General features: G+C 44.3%; 2 protein-coding genes across 2 annotated transcripts; both read right to left on the bottom strand.

Moving 5' to 3' along the window:
• Positions 1 to 358: 358 nt before the first annotated feature.
• croc (forkhead box protein crocodile) lies at positions 359 to 2,837 on the bottom strand. The gene has a single exon (XM_002046829.4). It carries the CDS (start codon positions 2,463 to 2,465, stop codon positions 939 to 941), a length of 1,527 nt encoding a protein of 508 aa, XP_002046865.1. The 5' UTR covers positions 2,466 to 2,837; the 3' UTR covers positions 359 to 938.
• An 8,197-nt stretch (positions 2,838 to 11,034) lies between these two features.
• Positions 11,035 to 15,765, bottom strand: bin (biniou). The gene is made up of 4 exons (XM_002046828.4): positions 14,516 to 15,765; positions 12,511 to 12,787; positions 12,084 to 12,450; positions 11,035 to 11,710 (listed from the first exon to the last, which is right to left on the bottom strand). Exons 1-4 carry the CDS (start codon positions 15,601 to 15,603, stop codon positions 11,442 to 11,444), a joined length of 2,001 nt encoding a protein of 666 aa, XP_002046864.2. The 5' UTR covers positions 15,604 to 15,765; the 3' UTR covers positions 11,035 to 11,441.
• Positions 15,766 to 21,832: the final 6,067 nt, after the last annotated feature.

Below are 21,832 nucleotides of genomic sequence, written 5' to 3'. Positions count from 1 at the left end.
TGATATTCCATTGTCATATTTCTATAATAATTCAGTTGTCTGACTCATTCATTCAGCTACTGAAAGGCCTATTCGCCTCCAACTCCCATTGGCCATTCAATATCCGAGTCTGATTTTTTATTTTTATCAGCCAGCCGGGCAGCGGAATTTGCGTATATGCATCGATTTAGTTAGTAGATGTATCGATTTCAACGGAAAGTCTGTTTTTCGAGCAATGCCATGTGGAAGTGCAACTTTGATTCTGGCGTAGATGGAAATGAAACTCGCAATCATTTTTTTTCTTTTTCTTTTTCTTTTTGATATTTTAACATAGTTTTTTTTTTTTTGCTTTTTTGTTAAATACACTTTTTATATTATACGCTAATTTGATAATAGTTGTTGTTTGTTTGTTTTTGTTTTTTTTTTTGTTTATAATTATTTATAATTTATTATTGCTTACGTAGGCTAGGCTAGTTAATTATAATATTACTAAGCGATTCACTATCATATAATATGATGTTAAATAGGGTTTTCCTTCATTAAATGTAATTCTCATTTTCTCATTGGAAAAACTCCGCTACGAGGGAAATGAAAATTGTTCGCATCGTTGCAAAAACTCATCACAAATTGCATACCAGACATAACTACGCCCTAAGGTTGATAACAATTATTAATAGTTAGTTAATTGTAGTTATTAATATTAGTGTTTAATGCTATTAGATTGTATAAAATTAACAACTAAATACTCGCTCGCTTGGCCCACACTTCGTATACGCAATTTGCCAAAGAACCTCTGAACCGGGCAACAAAACAAAAATACAAAAAACAATTCGATAAACAATAATAAATTCATTGACATTGAGATACTTTCTGCTGCTGCTGTGAGTCGTGCTTGGAAATATATTTACAGAAATATACAAGAGAGCACAGCTGGCACGCCCCCTGGGCAGAAGGCCGCCTTAGACGCCATACTTGATGCCATACTCCTGATAGTGACCCACATGCGGCCGATAATGGCTCAGATTGCTCAGCTGGCCGAGATTGCCCAGATTCCCGCTCAGGTGCGACACATGATGATGGTGATGATGGTGACTATTGATAACAGCCGCGGCGGCGGCGGCGGAGGCAGCTGCGACGCTGGCCGAGGCCGGCGGACTGGCCGATTGTATGCTGCCCGTCGGGCTGCCCGTGTCCAGCTGGCAGGATTGGTTCTGCTCGAAGATCATGTCGCGGAAGCCCAGCGCCGAGCTGGGGCTGCTGGTCAGCACCGAGGCGGAGATAGCCGGATTGTTGTTGTTGTTATTATTATTGTTGTTGTTGTTGTGCATGCTGCTGTTGTTGTTGTTGTTGTTGTTGTTGCTGTTGTTGTTGCTGGGATGTGTGGGCGTGCCGCCTTGGCCAGCACCATTTGTGATGGGCTCCGATGGCGGCGTCTCCGGCGTATACCAGCCACCATGCGCCGGTCCATGCGGCGTTGAGATCGTGGTGGGTGAGGCGCCCGAGGATTGAACACCGCTGCCATTGCCGGGCGTAAGGGGATGCGAAACGTGGGCAACGTGACGTAGTTGCTGGGCATGATGGGCAGCGGCGGCATGATGGGCATGATGCATCTGACTGCTGGCCACCGTCAGATTGTCATCGTTCAAATGATACGGATAGGCGCTGTGATGGATGCGCGGATTGTAGACGTTCATCAGGGAGTCGACGGTGAAGCCGGCATGCTCCACACCGCCCGTCAAGTGATTCATTTGCGCCAGACTGTCGTGGCAGGAGTTGAGCATGGCCGCATGCGAGACATCCTTGCCGCTGAGGCAGCCCAAGTCCATCAGTGGCTCCTTCTTGAAGTGCGCCGCATGCGCGGCCATGTGCTTGGCTTCCAGTATGCCATTGGTCATCAGCTTCAGCGGCTTCATCTCGGCCAGCTTCTCGTTCATCATGGCCTGGCGCTTGATGGCCTCCTCCTTCTCGCGCATCACGTCCTTCTTCTTGAAGCGACGACGTCGCCGTAAAAACGAGCCATTGTCGAACATGTTGTACGAGTCCGGATCCAGCGTCCAATAGGAGCCCTTGCCCGGCTTCTTATCATCACGCGCCACCTTGACGAAGCACTCGTTCAGGCTGAGATTGTGACGTATCGAGTTCTGCCAGCCCTGCTTGTTGTCCCGATAATAAGGAAACCTCTCCATAATATACTGATAGATGCCATTCAGTGTCACCTTCTTGTCGGACGCATTCTGTATGGCCATGGCAATCAGTGCGATATACGAGTACGGCGGCTTCACAATCTCCTTGTTCTGATGCGGTGCACCCAAGCCGTACGCACTGGCCGAATACGGATAACGCGAATACTGATCGTAGGCATAATGTGCCGCCGCCGCCGCCGAGGCGCTGCTGGCCGCTGCCACCGCCGAGGCGGACGTATAGCCGGCGGCCGTCTGGGCATAGTGGCGGGAGAAAGAATTCTGATCACTGAACAGCGTGTGCATTATAGCGTATGTGGGGATTATAGTTAATATTGAAGATAATTCAGTTCAATTTTCAATTTTGCGGACGGAGCCGCCACTTGCAGCACAACTTTCGGAAGTATCTTGCAGATACTTTTGCTTTTCTTTTTTTTTTTTGCGCACTTCACAGAGGTTTTTGGTTTTCTTTTTTATTTTGCTGCTGCTGCTGCGGCGGCGCGTTTATTATTTGTTCTAATAATATTTGCTTAAACAAGTTGTGGCTGTATCAAGTAGAGCTGTGTGTGTGTGCGTGTGTGTATCTGCATCTGTATCTGTATCGCATCGGACGTGCAGGCACAGCGCAGCGCAGGCGAAGAACCGTTCGGGATAGTAACACGTCTGATACTGAATCTGTGTAACTGAAATAACATATAGCTCGAGTCAGTGCGACGCGACGGCAGCAACGAATCTCGGCAGCGGCAGCGACTGCGACGCCAGCGTCAACAGAGAGCGAACACAGTGTGTATCCGTAACTGTATCTGTATCTGTATCTGTATCTATGGCACGAACAGGCAAGTGTGCGAGTGTGTTTTTTGTATCTATGTGTGTATTTGTGACCAACCACCGACGGCAGCACGTTCTGTTTGCAGCAGCAGTCAGTAAGTGAAGACCTACAGCTATGTGCACACACAGATACTCTCACACACACACACACACACACGCACACACACACTAGCAGAGAGCGCGCGAGGTGGCCGCCATTCATGATTTTGTACGTGCGACCGCCTTTCGCCCCTGTAAAGTGGCACTTTTTCAGCCAGGGTTTTGGGATGGTTTGCAGGCCTGTGTTTTGGGCAAGTGGAGGTGGAAATAGTTGTTCCCCCGCTTGGCCATGTGAGACTCTGCCGGAGAGACCCTGCCTGGTTGCCAGTTGGCACTGTTTATGTTGTTCAAACTAATGCTTAAAATGCGGCCTAGCCAAGGCCTAGCGCACTCGCTCTCGCACATGTTCTGACTGGCCGGCCAGAGTGGAGGAGCAACATTTGTCCCAGCAGCACCTGGACTCCCAGGTGCAGACAAGCTGGCGAACCAAAAATGTGGGTGGCTTTCTGCCGTTTCTATATGGCTAAGGCTTTTGCCTTTTCGATTTCAGCTAAAGATTGCCGGTTGGCCACAACTTTTGCTACACTTTCTTGTTCATTTACAGCGTTTTTTTTTTTTTTTAATTTTTCATAAAGCAGGTTTCGTTGTTTTTTGGCCAGCAAGGTGGGTTATTAGGCTGGCCTTTTCTTAAATACTTTGCAAGAAAACAAAGTCGAAAGTATGAAAATAAAGTCATTTAAGACTTCAAATAATAATAATATATTATTATTATTATTGTATAGGCATATCGCCCAATGTTCAAGATATTATCAATATCTATTATTATTATGATTATTTTCATAAGATATATAGATATCGACATAAAACTATCATTACAACCCAGTCTTCCCCATATTTACAATCGTATAAGAAAGAAGATATTCGTCAATTGATAATACCAGGCTATATATAATATCAGTTCTATTTCGATTTTCATTATCCCCATTATATTATAAGTATTTGGAATTTATAATTTATAAATTTTATATATTATCTTATTTTATTTATAGCTTTCTTTAAACGTAGTGCCTGTTAATTAATATGACGATATTTGTTTTTGTCATAAGTAGTTTTGAGTTGCACAAAAAATGAAAAATTAATTGTGCGCCTAATTAAAAGTTGCCCGTCTGAATTGATTAATCCGTAGCAGTATATTATCCAGTCAATTGTTGTTGTTTGCATTTGCACCCTTCTTGCTGAAGAGCCCTTTGTGTGGGGTTGCCCCTTGCCTACGTGTTCTGGCCCACATGTGCTCACGTTTTGTTGTTGTTGTTGTTGTTGTTGAGCACAGGCAATTTTTTAGGCAGAGAAAAAAAATTGTATTTCGTTTTTTGCTTATTAAAACAATATTTTTTCGTACAACAATATTTATTGACTTTGTCAGCTTTAAAGTAAATTTTATATGTTTATTTGGGCAAGTGTGTGTGTGTGTGAGCGTGCGTGTGTGTGTGTGTGTGTGTGTGTGTGTGAGTGTCAGACCGAGTCGAACCGGGCGAATCTCCCACGGTTCTGTTTGGTTATTTGCATGTGTGTGTGTGTGTGTGTGTAGGACTTGCATATATTGTGATAATTTAAAAGTATAATTAATTTCATTTGCATTCAATAAATTGGCAGCTCATAAAAAGCACACACTCGTACACACACACACACACAGCTGCAGCATAGAAAAAGATATGATTATCCAGCTTTGGTCTCTTTCTAACTTTCAGTCATTCGTTCATTTTTTCTCGCTTTCTATGCGTATTTCGATAACCTGGATAATTGATACAAAAATAATATTTGGCTCTATTAGCGCAATCGCATTATATTGACAAATATTTTTATTGTTTTAACATAATTTTTCGCATGCGAGCTGAATGCAGGCCGCATGAACATGAAGGACCCGAAATGGACCGCAGACATCGCATGTGGCCGTTGCCATGTCCGGTCCGTGTCCGTGTTCGTGTCCGTGTCCTGCTGAAGTGCTCCTTGGCTGCATTTGAAATTCGAATGAGCCTCTGACTCTGCCTCTGCTTTTCATTACCCTTCCCCCCTCCCCCCCCCCCCCCCCCCTCCCCTTGTGCTCGACAAATGCACCATTTGCGCATTTCATTTTCTTGCTTTTTGGCGTCGCAAACGTTGCTGCTGATTTTACAAATTTTTGTCTTTTGGCATTGGCGCCCGCACTGTGTGTGTGCGTGTGTGTGTGTGTGTAACTTTGTCTGCCTCTGCACAGTTCATGTTATTTTTTGCGCAGTCGCCTCGCCCGTCTGTCCCAATCTGTGCCCCTGTCTCTGGTCTCAGTTCCACATCCACATCCAGTTCCAGTTCCAGTTCCAGTGCCTGGCCTCGTGCAGCACTTGTATCTCGAGCTCCCGCTCCATTTTGTCTGTCATTTGACCTATGAAAATATTGTTTTAATCTCTCTCCAACTCCAAACGAAACGTTTCCCAATTGCAGTGAAAGTTTAATCACACTTTAAGTAGTTGCTAAGGTACATTTTCCATTTAAGCTGAGGTGATTAAAGGGGCCAAAATTAAATAGGTCCTCTCTCCCCTACACACACATATATATAAACTGGCTGTCTATATAAAGTGACTGTCCAGCAATACAATAGCATTCCAGATCCCGATCCAAACTATATTTGTTTTCAAAACTTATTTTCTTTAAGATAAAGAACAATTGAGCGCCAAAGTTATATCTAAAACCAAACTAGGATCGAATTTGGCCTGCATCTTGTGTATGAAAATATTTATATATATATAAATATTTGCAATATTTTCAGAACAACAGGCAATTGTGAATTAAAATAAATTTAGAAAATAGATGACAAGAATGTGAGAAACTTCATGAGCTTCATGTGGCGAACCTCAAGACAAGGAGTTGCTTCGAACTGTGAATCGAACCAGCGACTTCTTTTGGATTGGCAGCCTTCGTTGCGTGATGCATTATTTAAACGATTGAGATCAGGAACTCAGGGACTTACAAGTAACTCTTTTAACAAAAATATGTATAGAATAATTAAATAATTTCCTAACTGAGGGAAAACAGGAACATTTGATTGGAGAGTTAGCATACTATTAGGCATTTTCCTAGTATAGAACCTGCCCTACCTAATGCTTACATCAGTTTTATATATCCCAGCCCTCCTTTCTGTCATATATATGATCTGCTGGCCTTCTCTAAACATTTAAATAACAGAGTTTGATGAACTTAATCATTTTCAAAATGTGGATTACGCAATAAAAAGCTTCCGTCACGGTTTCAGCATATGAAACATATTAATTTGACAAACATTTAAGCTGTGCAAAAATACAAAGTTCATATCTGGCATACATGATTTTGTGTAACAATTGGGGAGCAAAGGGCGCCTGTCGCTTCTCCAAAAAAAAAAAAAAATTAGCTCGCCATTTTGCACGCTCAATTTGAGGCAGTCAACAGAACGTTGACACCGCCGTCGAGCTGGCGACGCTTCAGATGTCCACTCGGCGCAGTAAGTGCTGGAGGGGAGGGCAAGGGAGCGCTGCTAGACGGACAGATAGTTAAAAGTGTGGAGGACAATTTGCAACACATGTCGGGGCGGGCAGACGGACGGCGAGACGGACAAAGGGCGTACCATATGGCAATTCATTGCCTATTAAATTTAGCAATTTCTTTTGCCTTCCTCTCCTCATTATTATTATTTTTTTTTTTTTGGGCAGATTTTAGTATTTTTAGTAGAAGTAATCTAAAAACAATATTTATTTTAAAGCGCTGAGTGCACGGAGTGCCCTAATCAGACAGTTAACGGCACTTGAACCAGGCAAACACACACACACACACACACACACACACAAACATGTACAGACACAGAGAAACAGGATTTAAGCTGCAACAATAATAAATTTTCTAGCAAAAAAGAAGGAATTGAAAAATATCTTTCGCTTGAAAAACGCGCACTCCTAAAAATGCTGATAAGGCGAAATATGCGCACGCACACAGACACACACAAGCACACACACACATGGAACAGCTCGCAATCCAACACAAATACAGCGCTGGCGCTGCTCTGCTCGCTGCTCGCTGCTCACTGCTGCTCTCTCATGAATATGCATGCGGCGACGCTGCGTCGCTGCTGGCTCCGTTGAGCCAATAAAGCGTAGACTCACTTACACACACACACTGACACGCAGTGGGCGCACACACACATACACACAGGCATGCACAGACGAATGCGCAGCGAATGGTAGGCGTGGCCTGCACTGCACACATAGCCAAGCAGCAATGAGTGAGAGAGAGCAAGAGCGCAGCAATGGCGCATGCATTGCACTGCTTGCACACTGCACTGGCAAACAACGAGGCCGCCTCGTGCTCGCTTCTGTCGTTGGACAGTAAATTGGGGTGTACGCGAAGGGGGGTGGGTGCTGGGTGCTGTGGGCTGTTACTGGGGGTGGGGGTGGTTGTGGGTGGGTTGGCTCGCTCGATATTGGCCACTCATTAAAATTTATGATTTGTATATGGTTCGAGCTCTCATTATGCATACATAGTTCGTTCTTTTTTTGCATAGCCAATTTAGCAGTTTAGTTGTAGATACAAATTTTTAGGTATTGTTGTTCCAAGAAATTTGATGTGCTTAATGTGGTTGAAAAGGGGTTGCCGGCGCTGCACGCAGCTGGGAAAATTTGCGCCATTAGTTTAATCATAATAATCATAATCGCAATCATAATCATGGCGAAAATCTTCCGGTCGTCTTTAGCCATAAGCAGCGGAAATTCATGCCAAGACGACGGCGGCGCTAAGTCGCCCAGCTACCTGAAGATGCCGCCTAATTCCTGGCCAGCAAAACACCAATCACCGGATGCTAATCATCAATGCTTAAGCGCGCTTGATCAGCAGGGGAAAACTTTTTTGCTTTTGCGCGGGGTTGGCATGTTTAGACTTTAATGCGCGCCGCGGGAATTCTTAATGAAACCTACAGACATTCGATTGGGTATTTCCACGGTTCACCACGGGCTTAGCTGCCCAACACTTACCTGAACTCCGAACTGGACTCCGTACTCCTGTCCGTGCTACTCGTGCTACTTCATATGGTCGGTTTTCCCCCCCTGCCGGCTGCCGGATCGTGATAATGATGATGATGATGATGCTACTGCTGAAGCTGTGCTATGCGTCCCCTGGCTGGTTGGTTTACTTATGCCGCGCGTGTCCTGCGGTTTTGTGGCTTATTTGCGGTTTTACAGTTTTTATTGCCCAGCAGCCGTCCGGCCCGCTGGTTGTGTGGGAGTTGCCGCCGCATCCTGGTCTCGCGCTCACAGGCTGCGGGCAATGGGAGCGTTGAGGTGTGGACTTTTTGCCTAAGTGATGAGCCGATGCTTGAGTTTTATGCACATTTCCGGGAAATTACTCTATTGAGCTCAACTCCCGTTGGTTACACTGAAATTAAGCAAATATTGTACATCATTAGAATTCAGACAGATTTTATTATATTTCTATATATTATGTTTCCTTTTTGTGACCTGAACCAGCCCAAAAAAAAAAGTACAACAAGGAAAGCTCGCCAAATCCAGCATTAGTTAAACAACTTTTATAATATTTTTAAAATATTTGTTTAAAGTTCTTTTTTTTACTCTGAACTAACAGCAACATTTAATCAGGGCCCACATAAAACTGTCTGTTTTATGTTCTATTTACCTTCGGACTTTACTCAAGCGAGTGTCATAAAGTGCTCACTTGTCTGGATCTGGTACCTGATAGGCTATATATTCATTCTGCAAATCGTGAATGCTGCTGCGAGTCATTCACATGCACCCATTGAATAAATGTGTTATACCTGCCCGAGCATAACTCGAACACTTTTTGCATTACGGCGCTTAATTCATTCATAAAACGGGGTCTCCAATGCCGTCTCCCGAGGTATTCCATTCAAAACTCCAACTTGTCTTGATGTTGTTGTTGTTGTTGTTGTTGCAGTTGCTGCTGGTCTAATGTTTATTTTATAAATATTCGATGCCATGTTATTCGAACAAGACTTTTGTTTATTTATATGGGGAAATACGCGCGACATACTCGAGACTTTGTGTGTGTGTGAGTGTGTGTAAACGATTCGAATTGAAAATTGCCAATAGAATTCTCTATGAATATTCTTTATAGAAGATATTTTTCGTGTTCCGTTCGGACGAACAGATTCTGGAACCCGGCAATTTGCTATGCGCGCCTATCAAAACATTCGCCAGTTGAAAATCCTGGCGAAAAACGTTTTTAATTTCGCATAAATTTAAAATAAATAAAACTCGTTTCGAAAAATTTAAAAAAAAAAGAAAATGAACTGAAATGAAATTGTTTATTTTAACGCAAAGAAAAATGTTCGTTTTCTCCATTATTTTTTTGCACAAAATAAAAATTGTTCAAATCATTTTATTTATTTATTTATGCAGCCTGCTGCGGCTGCTGTGGCTGTGGCTGTGGCTGTGGCTGCATCTTTGAATTTGGTCGGGTCGGGTTTGGTCCTGGTTCGATTTGGGTCCTGTTCGTGTGTTTACTTGACGCACAAATCCTCTTACGCCGGCTCGGCGGCAGCTCTCAGCTCTCAGCTTTCGGTTCTCTCGGTTCGATTCGCAACGGAACGAAAAGGACAATTGCATGTTTTGATTGCCGCCTGCAATTGTCCTGGCAACTGGCTCGTCCAGCGCGTCCTGCCTGTGCACTTGTGACAATATTTTCATAATTTTTGCATTTTTTTTTTTTTTTTGCTGCTTCTGCTGCTGCCGTTGTCATCGGCGCATCGCCAGCGGTAGGTGCGTGTGTAAACATTAACTTTTCAAGAAGATTTAATCCCGATTATCCTTTGACTGTACAATTTTTCACTCAGCTAAAGTTACCTCGACTGCCGTTTCCTCTGTTTACCTTTCGGTTTTGCCAAGATTTTGTCTCTCAGCCTAGTCCTCATCCGCATCCCCGTTCTCGTCGCTGGCGATAATTATCAATGGCGACGACTTCTTGATGCGATTTCTGCTGCCTTTCCCTGGCCCGGACAATGGCCAGGACTTTGCGCTGTGTTCCATTTGACTCTAGTTGAGATTTTAATTTGCCCATAAAGGTGAGACAATTAACTGAATAATTGGATTGCTAATCTCATGAACAATGTGCCGGGGCATGTGCCTTGCAATTAGATACATTTTACGAGCCGAGCATTATTATCCCTTGAGCTGGTTAGTTGCCTTGTGGAGAGGGTATTTGTCAGTGGACCTAATACAATTAAACTTCACACTGATTTGCATATTAACAGGATATTTAATTATGTGGTGTATGTTTATTCCAATTCCAATTCAAACTTCAAGTACTGAGCCGCCCATTGCGAAGAATCAGACTTAACCAAGGACTCGTTTAATTTGAGGAAATGGTTAAACATACCCTTTCGGAACGGACGGACTCGTTTAATTTAAGGAAATACTCATAGATTTGTTTATATAAAAGTCTGGGTATATAAATGCATGCTACATTTATATAATGCCTGACTTTACCCCCATATTCCACGTTAACTTGATTTCAGCTCCTGCGCAGTGCTGCCAGATTGTTAAAAACGGAATTTAAAATTCAGTTACAATTAACGGCTAGTTTCAACCAGTTGCAATTAAGCAGCGCACCGCTAAGCAGCGCACTGCTTGCGCACTCTGCTTACATAACGTATTTCTCAATTTTACGCAGTGCAGCCAACTTCACGGTAAACAAGTTTCGAACACACTTGAAGTTGGCTGCACGCAAAATTGACTCAACTGAAGCAAAATACGCGCATTTTTTAAATATTTCGAATATAAGATTTTGAAAAAATAGTCAATTGTTCCTTACGATTATAAAACTTGAATTGTAAGATTTGAATACTAGTCCCAACTGAAGACTGTTTAAGCTTTTTTATCAGAAAATTATCTCAAACAAATAGACATAAACACGATAAAAGAAAAGAAAAACAAACAGAATCTTAATCTTAAATTCTTGATATTTGCAAATATATATTTAATAACCCGTGTTTTACAGAAGAATCAGCTTATAAGCAAAGGATAGTATGCAGCAGAGGGAAACATTGACAGAAGATGTACCTACGTAAATACGCTGGGTACAGGGCATCTGCTAGTCGAGTACGCTCGGTTACCTGTTTTTCGTATGCATGGTTATGCATATTTATTTAAATTTGAACAATTTGATCACAAATAATGCTTGACTATTTGCTTTATAAATACTTGCTAATTATATGATATATTTTATTTGATAAGAATTCCTTGGATTACGCACTAAGCAACTAACTTTGTCTGCAACTACTTAATAGCTAACATTAAACTTGATTATCCTTTGAGGTAATAATGCAAAATAACTCATACACACGTTTGCATGTACGGTAGTAATGCCCAATAAGATCGGGCCGCACTAATTCGAATATTTGATTGTCTCGTAGTAGCCGCCGTTCACCGAGGTCGGGGGCGGGGTCATGGGCGTCAGGTAAACCGGTTTTAGATCGATGGGCGAGCGATCTGTGCCATGGTTGCCCGATTGCGATGGCGGCGGCGTCATGCTTCCATGATGATGACCATGATGCGGATGATGCGGATGATGCGGATGATGATGATGCGACTGCGACTGTCCCGTCTGGATTGAGGACAGGGCGGGCAGCTGCTGCAGCGACATGGAGCGCAGACCTGTGAAACCAGCCGAGAACGGAGGAGGAGAACAACAAACAAGATGCGATTAAAAAGCGTTTCGTTTTATGATCCGGCGTTAAAATTCACACACACAGCGCCGCGACGCCGACGTCGACGTCGACGGCGGCAGCGGCAGCAATAAAAACGCTCGACATCGACGGACGGACGGGCCATGTGCCATGTGTTGCTATGCGCTGGTAATCCGAGATCCGAGATCCAAATGCCCAGCACACAAACACAAACACAAACACGCACACACACACACACACACACACACACACACGTTCAACGTGAACTCAGCCAGCAATAAGCTGGCTCTGATTGACAGGAACACCCAGGCAGACTGACGGACGGGCGGTGGGGCACTTACCGTTATCCAAGCCGCTGCCACTTGTTGCATAGGAGTAGCCCGCCGCCACGAGACTGGCGGCTGGCGCATAATCACTTTGAAGTGCCGACACCGGCGAACTGGAGGGGCCCGCCGTCGAGGACATGCCCAGCGCCGAGTGCGCCAACGGCGGCGTGGGTGAGCCATTCAGATTGTTGCCCACCGACGTCAGGCAGGTTATGTTCGAGTACTGGGGCAGTGTGCCCACGGCCACAGCCGGTGCGCCGCTGTGCGCCGCATGCACGTTCCAGGCATCGCCGAAGCCCTGAGCCGCCGTGGGACCTGCTCCGGCCGCAGCGCTGTAGTCGTAGCTGGCATACGTGGGCGTCGCATAGAAGTTGGCCGTATCCTGGAAGGCATTTTGTAAGTGTAAGGATCACAGTATGGAATGGCTTCACACTTGGCTTACCATGCCCGCATCCGCGTAGCTGCCGCTGTAGAAGCTGTTCGGATTGACCGCATAGGTCTTGACCTTGATCTTGGAGCGATAGCCGCGCGGACGACGTCGCAGACTGCCCTCATCCTCGAACAGATGCGCCGAATTCTCATCAATGGTCCAGTAGTTGCCCTTGCCGGGCTTGCCCACGCCCATACCCTTGGGCAGCTTCTTGAAGCACTCGTTCAGGCTGAGATTGTGACGCACCGAGTTCTTCCAGCCAACGTAGGGTCCGCGAAAGAATTCATAGCTGCCGGCAAACAGATAATGCTAGTTTATTTACTTGGTTTCAGCTGCCCAACTCTCCCTCCATATCCACCGCCCAACCTCCATGCCCGATCCGGTCTAATGAGCTTTGGGTGTCCGTCACAAAAGCCAATTAAAGATTTTCGGACGCAACAACAAACAAACGACGTCAGCGCGAAATCCTCTCACGCATTCACGCGTTGTCAAGTCCCAGCCACGCCCCGCTACGCCTCGTCTCTCTGGTCTCTGTCTGGTTCCCAGTCGCGATTGTCGCCCATTATCCAAACATATAAAGTGCCATGCGCTAAGAAATATGAGCAATCAAAAGGATGCGCTGCGGCTTGGGCCCGGCTTGATGTGGCCCGACTTGGCTGCGCTTCAGTCGGGGCTTGGGTTGGGGTTGGGGTTGGGGTTGGGGGAGCTGCTCATATTTTGTTGACTAAATAAAATCGGAGGCAAGTAAATAAACGCCAGCGACACACATGAAAATCGAAACACTTTTAGGTGCCTCGCGTTGCCGGTTGCCAATTCTACCCCACACCTCCACCCCCTACCCACCCGCCGATCTCCCCCAATCCCACTCTCATGTCGACTGTATCTGTGTCCGGTGCCCGGTGGCGGGGTGTCGATGTCGGTAATGGGTCCCAGCACGTTACTTGAGCCCGCGCCGCCGCCTTCGTCGCTTGGGAATGCGACGATCGATAAATGTCAAAACGGAGCCATTTTAGGGGCTTTAACCAGATACCAGATACCTGTTAATTTCGAAGCGTAGCAACTAAGAAACAACTAACTAAACTAAGTTCTTTCTCTATCTATGCAACAAATGGTTGTGTGCTGTGGTCGGGAGTGCTCAACTAGAAGATGCTCTGCAGCAAGCTAAAAGCTTTCTGAGAGAAGTATTTGGGACTGAAAATGGAAATTCTGTAGCTCTAGGAGAGTTTAATTAAACAGCATCTGTGTAGGCTATACTAGATTGAAAAGCTCGCGAGAGAGATAGCCTACATATTATTGAGTAAAAGATAGATAGATATCGCAGCTAGCCTTTCCTAAAGATGACTTAGGATATTCGGAATAACTTTTATCTTAGAGCATAGCTCTTGAATTTTTCCTGATTTTTTTATATCATATAACCCATAGATAATGTATTTGGCCTTTATGTATTCAAATTTTTTGAGAAATTTATAATCAAGTTTATCAGTTGCCTATGGAATATATCTTTTCCAAGAGAAGTTTCATAGAGTTATGGGTTATGGGTTATTTCCTTGATAATATCTTACAATATATCTTTTATTAAATCTTTAACAAGATCTGTGTGATTATATCTTTGATTGAATCTTTGGTTGTAACTTTGATAATATCTCTGATTGTATCTTTGATTATATCTTTAGCTATATTTTCGCTTATATCTTAAGCATCTCATATTATACGCATGGTCATATTCAAGTTCTTAGAAATTCTGTTAGAATGAATATATCTATAATTTCTTCAATCCCAACATTTACCAACAACTTTTTGTTTTCCGATAAGGCAATCTTCTGTGGCCCCGTCTTGGACATTGACGATCCCGCAAACATTAAAAGCCTCTCAAGCTCTTAAGCTCAACAACATATGTTCCCTGAAACTGGATACACTCCATTTGGAGGCTCAATCTCAAGTGGCCCTTTTGCGATTATGTCAAAGGGGAACTCGGATTCCCATTCCGTTTTGAGAGAATTCTATATGTTGGACCCACCTCTTTTGCAGATATGCATAGATCTCGCTGAGCGTCAGCTTGCCCGTGGGCGACTCCTTGATGGCATGTCCGATCATATTGATGTAGCTCAGGGCTGGCTTCTCCGGCCGACGTGTGCCCGACTTCTTGGTCGTGTCCGGCGTGCTGTTATCCTGTGCACTGGAGCCCGTCGCCTTGGACTGCGCCGCACTGGAGCTCTCATGTGTGGCATTCGTTGGCGTCGTCTCGGAGCCGTTGAGCGACTTGGCTGGCGAGGAGCTGGCGCTCGAGTAGTTCAGGCCATGGCCATGGGCATTGGCTATGACCTGCGTGGGCGAGGACGAGATGCGCGGCAAATAGCTGCCGGACACCGGAGAGTTCTGCTGCTGCTGCTGCTGCTGTTGCTGCTGCTGCTGCTCCGCCTCGTGCATGGCCAGCTGATGATAGTCATTGGCGCTCAGTATGGTATTGTTGGAGCAGTACTTGATCGTGGAGGTATACTGATGATTCATCGGCTGCAGCTGCAGCGGCTTCACCACCGACGAGCTCACGTACATCTCCTGATCGGTGGGCGTCTTCGAGCTGGAATTGGGTGATACCGAGCCCACCGAATGTGCGGTCATTAGCACGCCATATGCTGGAATTGGACTCGAGGATGCCGGCGGCGTGCCCATGCTGTGCAGCGCACTCAGCCCGTAATGCTGCTGCTGTTGCTGCTGCTGCTGCTGTTGCTGTTGCTGCTGCTGCTGCTGTTGCTGCTGCTGTTGGGCTGTAGGCGTGACATTGCCCGCGGCATCCACCGTGGTTGCATAGAACTTGCGATCCATGTAGCTGATGTTGGGCTTCTCATCAACCAGGTCCGTGGGTGAATCGCCGCCCATCAATTGGAAACTGCCAGCGGGCAGCGTGTTCCCAGCGCGATACAAGTGTGTGGGTGTGTGATGCGTGAAGGTGTGTGCGTGCGGATGCGCGTGTGTGTGCTGTGCGCTGCCCAGGTGATGGTGCGGATGATGGTGATGATAGTGGGCGCCACTGACAAACCCGCCCAGTTGATCAACGCCCATTGTGCGGCTGTTTAAATCGGATGCCACTTCTTCACTTTTGATCATTTTCTTTAATAGAACTATTACGTTTTTATTTTCTTTTATTTTCTAGTTGGACACAACGAAGCCTTGGCGTTTTTTTTTTTTTTTTTCTTATTTTCTTAACAGTTTTATCCGTTCCGCAATGGATAGAACCGCGCGGCTTCGCTTTACTCGGCTAACTGTAAACTGTTTGCGTTCTCAACGCGTGCGTTGCTCTCATTCTGCTCGGGCCGCGGCGACGCTGCGATCCTACGACCCGGCTCTCCACTTGAATCTGTGTGTGTTCTTATTTTAGTTCGCCTACGCCTTACGCTCATTCTCTCCCACGCTCTCTTTTTGTGTGTGCCTCTCAGTCCAATTTGACTTGCAGCTAATTGGCTTGGCTTTTGTTCAGCTAACTGTTCGCTCTCTTCTTCTGCTCGCTCTCTCTCTCTCTCTCCCTCTCTCTGTCTGTGACATGACTGTGGTAATTGTTATTGGAGCCTGGTCTATGCATTGGCATTCGAAATATCCAGGTACAGGGAGTGGGAGTGGGCGGCTAGGTCTTAAGTGGGAATTACAGCAATTTGAGAGAGCTGCGTGTTGTATGGTGATTCTTTTATCCATTGGAATATACATACATATATATATATGTGCATGTGTGTATATAGCCATAGGCTATATACATAGAGAGTATGACAAAAACTGGGCTGCTTATAAAAACTTGATTTTCCATAGATTCTTCCCTTTGGAAGCTTATTGTAGCTCGATCAGGTTATAGATATAGATAGATAGACCGTTTGATCAAGATAACGGAATGGAATGGAATGGGCTTCGGATTCAGATTTCCCCCTCTATAAAATTATTTCAAGTTTTTATAACTAGTTTTAGCTCTAGAAAGAGTTTCAATTATGCAATCGAGCAACTAAAAAGTAGAAGAAAATACCATATCGCTGTAATTCTCAACGAGTTCTCAAGGAGTTTTGGGCAGCCACAATGAGTGACACATCATTAGCATTGAGTTGTCTTAGCTCCCGTCGAGCGTATATTGGTCTCCTGTGCCTAGCACAGTCAACAGTTAATAAATAGTCGAAAAACCCCGAACTCGAAACCCCAATTACTGCGAATGAATTAACATTTAGCATTCATGGAAAGGAAACAAACCGTTCGCTGTTCGCCGTTTGCTTCCAATGCTGGCGGCATTCAAACGAGCTGTTAATTGATTTAGTCGTTCGTACGGCTCGGCCCCGGCCCCGGGTCCGGACCTGGATCTCACCGCCTCCAGCTGGGGGTTGTGTGTCTCGTAGCTGCGCCCTGAGTGCCGCCATTGCTGTCAGCACTACGCCGACTCGCGACCGTGACGACGACGTCGACGACGACGATGGCGTCGCGGCCGCTCTCCGCTCTTCGCTCTCTGCTCTCCACACGCATATTTTGTTGTATTCTTCTTCATTATTTTTCGGTGCGCAGAGATCGAGCAACGTTTCAATCCCCAAACAGCACACACACACACACACACACACACACACGCACAGCTAGCGAGAGACACACGGAGGCGGAGTTTTGTTTACATTAAACGAATTCTATTTGTCGAACGCGTCAGGCACGATTGGCGCTGCTGGCAGAGGCAACAACAACAACAACAACAACGCACATTTTGTTAGCTATATAATTTTTTTTTTTTTTGTATTTCGTGCGGCCTGAAAGATATTTTAATTCCTTTTTGCAAATATATCACAAGCAGACAATTTTCCAAAGCACTCGCCATTTGCAGAGTATTTCGTGGAAACCGCAGACAATAACCCCAAAGGCAACAACAACAACAACAACAGCTACAAATTGGGCAATTGCAGAACATTTTTCAGCGCAGCATTTAAAGTCAATGGGCTAACCACAAGACACACACACGCACACATACAAATGTAAATACAGTGAAAGCTGCCTTGGACGATCGAAGGGTTATATTTGTACGCTCTAAAGCAGAGTACGCCTATTGGAGGGTAAATTGACCATTATCATTTAAGCTTTCCGTTCAAGAGGGTCGTCCGTTTGTTGAGTGTTCACTGTATTTATGTGCACAAGCCTTTGGCTAGCTGTTCGCTAGCCTCTGCGGACACAGGGGCTATAAATTATTTTTACGTTTGATTATTATTATTTCTTATTCGGGCTTTTGCGTGCTGTTTTCGTTGCTGGCCATCCAGAATTTATTTGTGAGTGAGGAATAAATTAAACAGGCATCGCGCACTGCGAACCGAACAATACAATTCAATACAATACAATATGCCATAGCTGGGCTGGTTGGCATCATGGCCACAGTTTAAATCTGGCGATTAATTAATTGCCCAGGTGTGAAGGAAGATTTCAAAGAAATCGCTCCGGTTAACAAATGACATTGGCCGCAGGCAGAAAAATTATAAATGCAAAAAATATATTACTCATAGCCGTTGCGATAAATCAATAAACAGCATTCCAGAAAATAACTTCAGTTCTCTTGGCTTAAATATATAACGAGAAATCGATTTTTTATTAAATTATAACAAAAATTGATTTCACATCATTTCGTTGTCGTTGGCAGAACATTTTCATTTTTGTCTTTACGTTTATATTTTATACAAAATTTTGTTTTGTCAGAAAACCCGCCACCCCTCCCTCTGTTGCTGCTGCTGCTGGGAAATTTCTTTGACATGACATCGCGCCTTGTATTTATAGCCAAATCGAATCCAATGCAAAGCCAAACTGTGCGTCATTTTAACTGGGTCAACAGTTCCGCCAAGATACATATATATATATATATATATATATGCAGGTTTGCCATTTGGTAGTCGGATTTTAATGCTGTGTGGTCCGTTGGAAATTGCCGAAACGAAACGGATACGGAAGCACGCCCATAACAAACAACAAGTCCGACGAGGGAATTCCCAAACAAAACTCGTCATCTTCTCCATTCAGTTTTCAAGTTCAAATATAATCATAATAAAGATAAGCATATACAATACATCTCTCTCTCTCTCTTGATATTCCTCTTTTTCTTGTTGTTATGGGCTTCTTGTACGGCGTTTGTTTTGCTTTTAATTTAATGTTAATGTTATTAAATGGCCAAATTGTTTACTATTATGGACGTTTGTAAACAAAATTATGTATACGACGCGTCTGCCGCAACAAGTTGAGTTGTAGTACACAATGCGGCCAATCCCATTGATACATCCTCTCTCACTCGCACTCACCCGCTCTAAATCGTACCGCCGTCTCTCTCTTACCGCGTAATGCAAAAGAACACCAAACAATACCAAATGCCGGCCATGGCCAGCATTGTTTAAACTTGCCTCGTGCTGTAGTTTAATAAACATCTAACAATTAAACACACGATTCCTTCGGGTCTTGGATAAACCTACCAGCCGCCTACCCCCCCCTCCCCCAACTGCTCCCCTCCTTCGCCCCCCTCTTTAGCTGCCCAGTTGTATACAAGTTGGAGCTGCGGCGCCTTTGTTTTTGCACACTGACCTACAACAACTGGGAAAGCAAACAATTGCAGCTTCCACGGACACGCCCTGCCACCTGCCCGTCCCCCAGCTCAGACGTTTATTAAACTGTTGATCCGCCGGACAATAAATAATCAAATAGTCCAAAATTCAAAATATTTACACACAAGCTGCGGCGCGCAAAAAATATGCCGTCTATAGTTAGGAATTTCCTTCTTATTCACACGCAGTTCCTTCCTCTCGTTTTTTTTTTTTGTTTTTTGCTATTGGTCTTTTGTTTAAATATTTACAATTTTGCTGTGCAAATTCTTGCTTAGATCTGGCCAAATAGTTGGTTTGCCTTTATGACTTTATAAGCACAGTCGCCGATTTGTTTATGCCCCAGCTTCTGTGCAGAGATTCAATCACGTGAGACGCATTTGCCGAAGAATTCAACAAAAAACCAAAATATCAAAATACAAACAATTTATATTTATTTATATATTTTTAAATAAAATACCACTTTCCTATGGCTTTGTTATTGTGTTTTTCCCACGACTTTAATGATGTTTTTTTATCTTTGGTAAATATTTATGAGATATTTTTACGCTTAAGTGGAGAATCGCCTTGGAGCTAATGTTTGGAATGGAATTGGTGACAGCCAAACCAAATAATTAATAAATAATAACAAACAGATCTGTAAAAAATTTGACAAGAGTAAGCTATTGAAAAAAATAAATACTATTATCTACAATAAATGTAGGCATAGAAAGAGAAGGATCCATGATTTATTATTACTATTCTCATAATGAAAGTATTTTTCGTATTGTCATTATTAATATTATTTGCTTCGTTAGGAATATTATTTTTTGAAAAGATGTGTGAGAAAGCTCTAATAGAAAATATTTGAATAAAGTTATTGAATTATTATTGTAATATTATTATTAATGTATTATTCGTATTATCATTATTATTATTGTTAATATAATCATTAATATCATTATTGTTTTTGCTGATTCTTGGGCTTTGAGTCCTAATGCTCACCATTTGATTGATCTCGAAGACAACTTATCGCCAGGCAATTGCAGGCGGACTCTTTCCAAATACGATTTGGCTCTTTTGTGGACCTTATATTCGAAATGCCAAAGTTCCAGATAAGAATTGAACAAATTACAAGGCTTATTCTCATCGCGTCTATCTATTTTCGAGTGCCTCGCGTCGCTGCTGTTGCCACACACTTGGCACTCGGAGCGGCGACAGGTTCTGGGGCGGCCATTAACACCTTGCCGTGCGATTACAATTTCAAAATGGCCGCCGACTTTTGCGCAAGATGGCCAATACGACGTGTGTTTGGCTGCCAGCTGCCATTGCCAAACTACTATGCAAACTGTGGCAAGACAATAAAAGCTACAGCACACACACACACACACACACACGGACACACAGTCACGGAAAGCTGCGGGAAGCCTGCGCCATTCAGCTGTCGAAGCTGGCGCAATAAAATTGAACAATTTATAGACTTGCGTTCCATTTGGTGCGCAATAATTGCGCCAAATTTAACAGAAATTAAGAAGAAGAAACCACACACACACACACACAGCCAAATTCTTTGCCAACAACAAAGCGCAAGACGTGCGATACGTCCGTCCGTCCATCCGTCCGACTGTCCGTCCGACTGTCCGTCCGTCTGTTTGTCGAAGCTCAGCAAAAGCCATTTTTACTTGGCACTTGGTTGGCATTGTTTAGCTTTTGGTTTAATAGCCGGCACTTAAAAATGCGTTGACTCACGGAAAGGTGAACGAGGAACATGGCAGGTGAAACGTGGCACAGGTAAACGAGTTGCAACAGGAAACAGATGCAGAACAACAACGAATTTATGACTGCGTTTTACGTGCTTTTCAACGTTCTTCAATTACAAATTTGGCTGTAATTAATCTTTAGTTGGCTGGTCAAACGCCTCGCTTGTGGCATGCGGCATGTGGCAGCGACTTGGTGGTGCTTGCTTCAACGTGCAACCGGACCACGATCTTCGAACTTTTGGCATCTGTTTCGTTTCAATTGACGCGTGTTGTCGTCATTGATTCTTGTGAATTTGCTGTTGCCTCTTGCCTCTTGCCTGTTGCCTGTTGCTGTTGCATGTTGTTGTTGCCTCTTGCCCGCTGCTGCTGCTGCTGTTGTCGCTCGCATATTTTGCTTTGTTCTTGGCCTTTTGTACACTTTAATCTGAAGCTTTTTCCGCCTTTCGGCGTTCTTTATTGGCTGGCCTTGCAGGTCGGCGCACCTGTGCGGCATGTGGCAACGGAAATGGCACAAGAAATCTGAACGCTGCGACTTATTGACAGCAAAATGCTTGAAGAAACTAGGCCACAAATTTCCATACAGTCAATGAAATATCTCAAGATCAAATACAGTAAGACCAGAGTAAAGTAAACCCAAGAGCTAGGAATCAATCGATCCATTAGATATATGTTTATATATACATTGGCTTCGCATCGGCTCAAGTGGCTCAGAGGGAGACCAATATGTAAATTTGGGTTAATTGTAGGCGACATCCTGACGCAGCAACAGTCCGTAATGATTATCCGGCGTAAAACGAGGCGCTGACAAATATTTTGACATGGCGTCGCCGAGACATTGTCGCTGTGGTTCGAGTCCACTTGATGCTCGGACCCGGGCAGCCGGGCGACCGGGCTAATGTGTGGTCGCCACTTGAGATCCGGTAGCGGGGTCGGGCAAATGTGAAACCCAATACCGAAAATTTCAAATACAAAACCCGAGCCACAAATCGAATTGAATGACATGTGTCAGTTGGGTAA

Source organism: Drosophila virilis, chromosome 3, assembly GCF_030788295.1.
Source record: "Drosophila virilis strain 15010-1051.87 chromosome 3, Dvir_AGI_RSII-ME, whole genome shotgun sequence".
In the NCBI taxonomy this organism is placed as follows: Eukaryota; Metazoa; Arthropoda; class Insecta; order Diptera; family Drosophilidae; genus Drosophila; species Drosophila virilis.
Note: the sequence above shows the minus strand (reverse complement) of the source record. Positions and strands in the feature narration are given on the sequence as shown.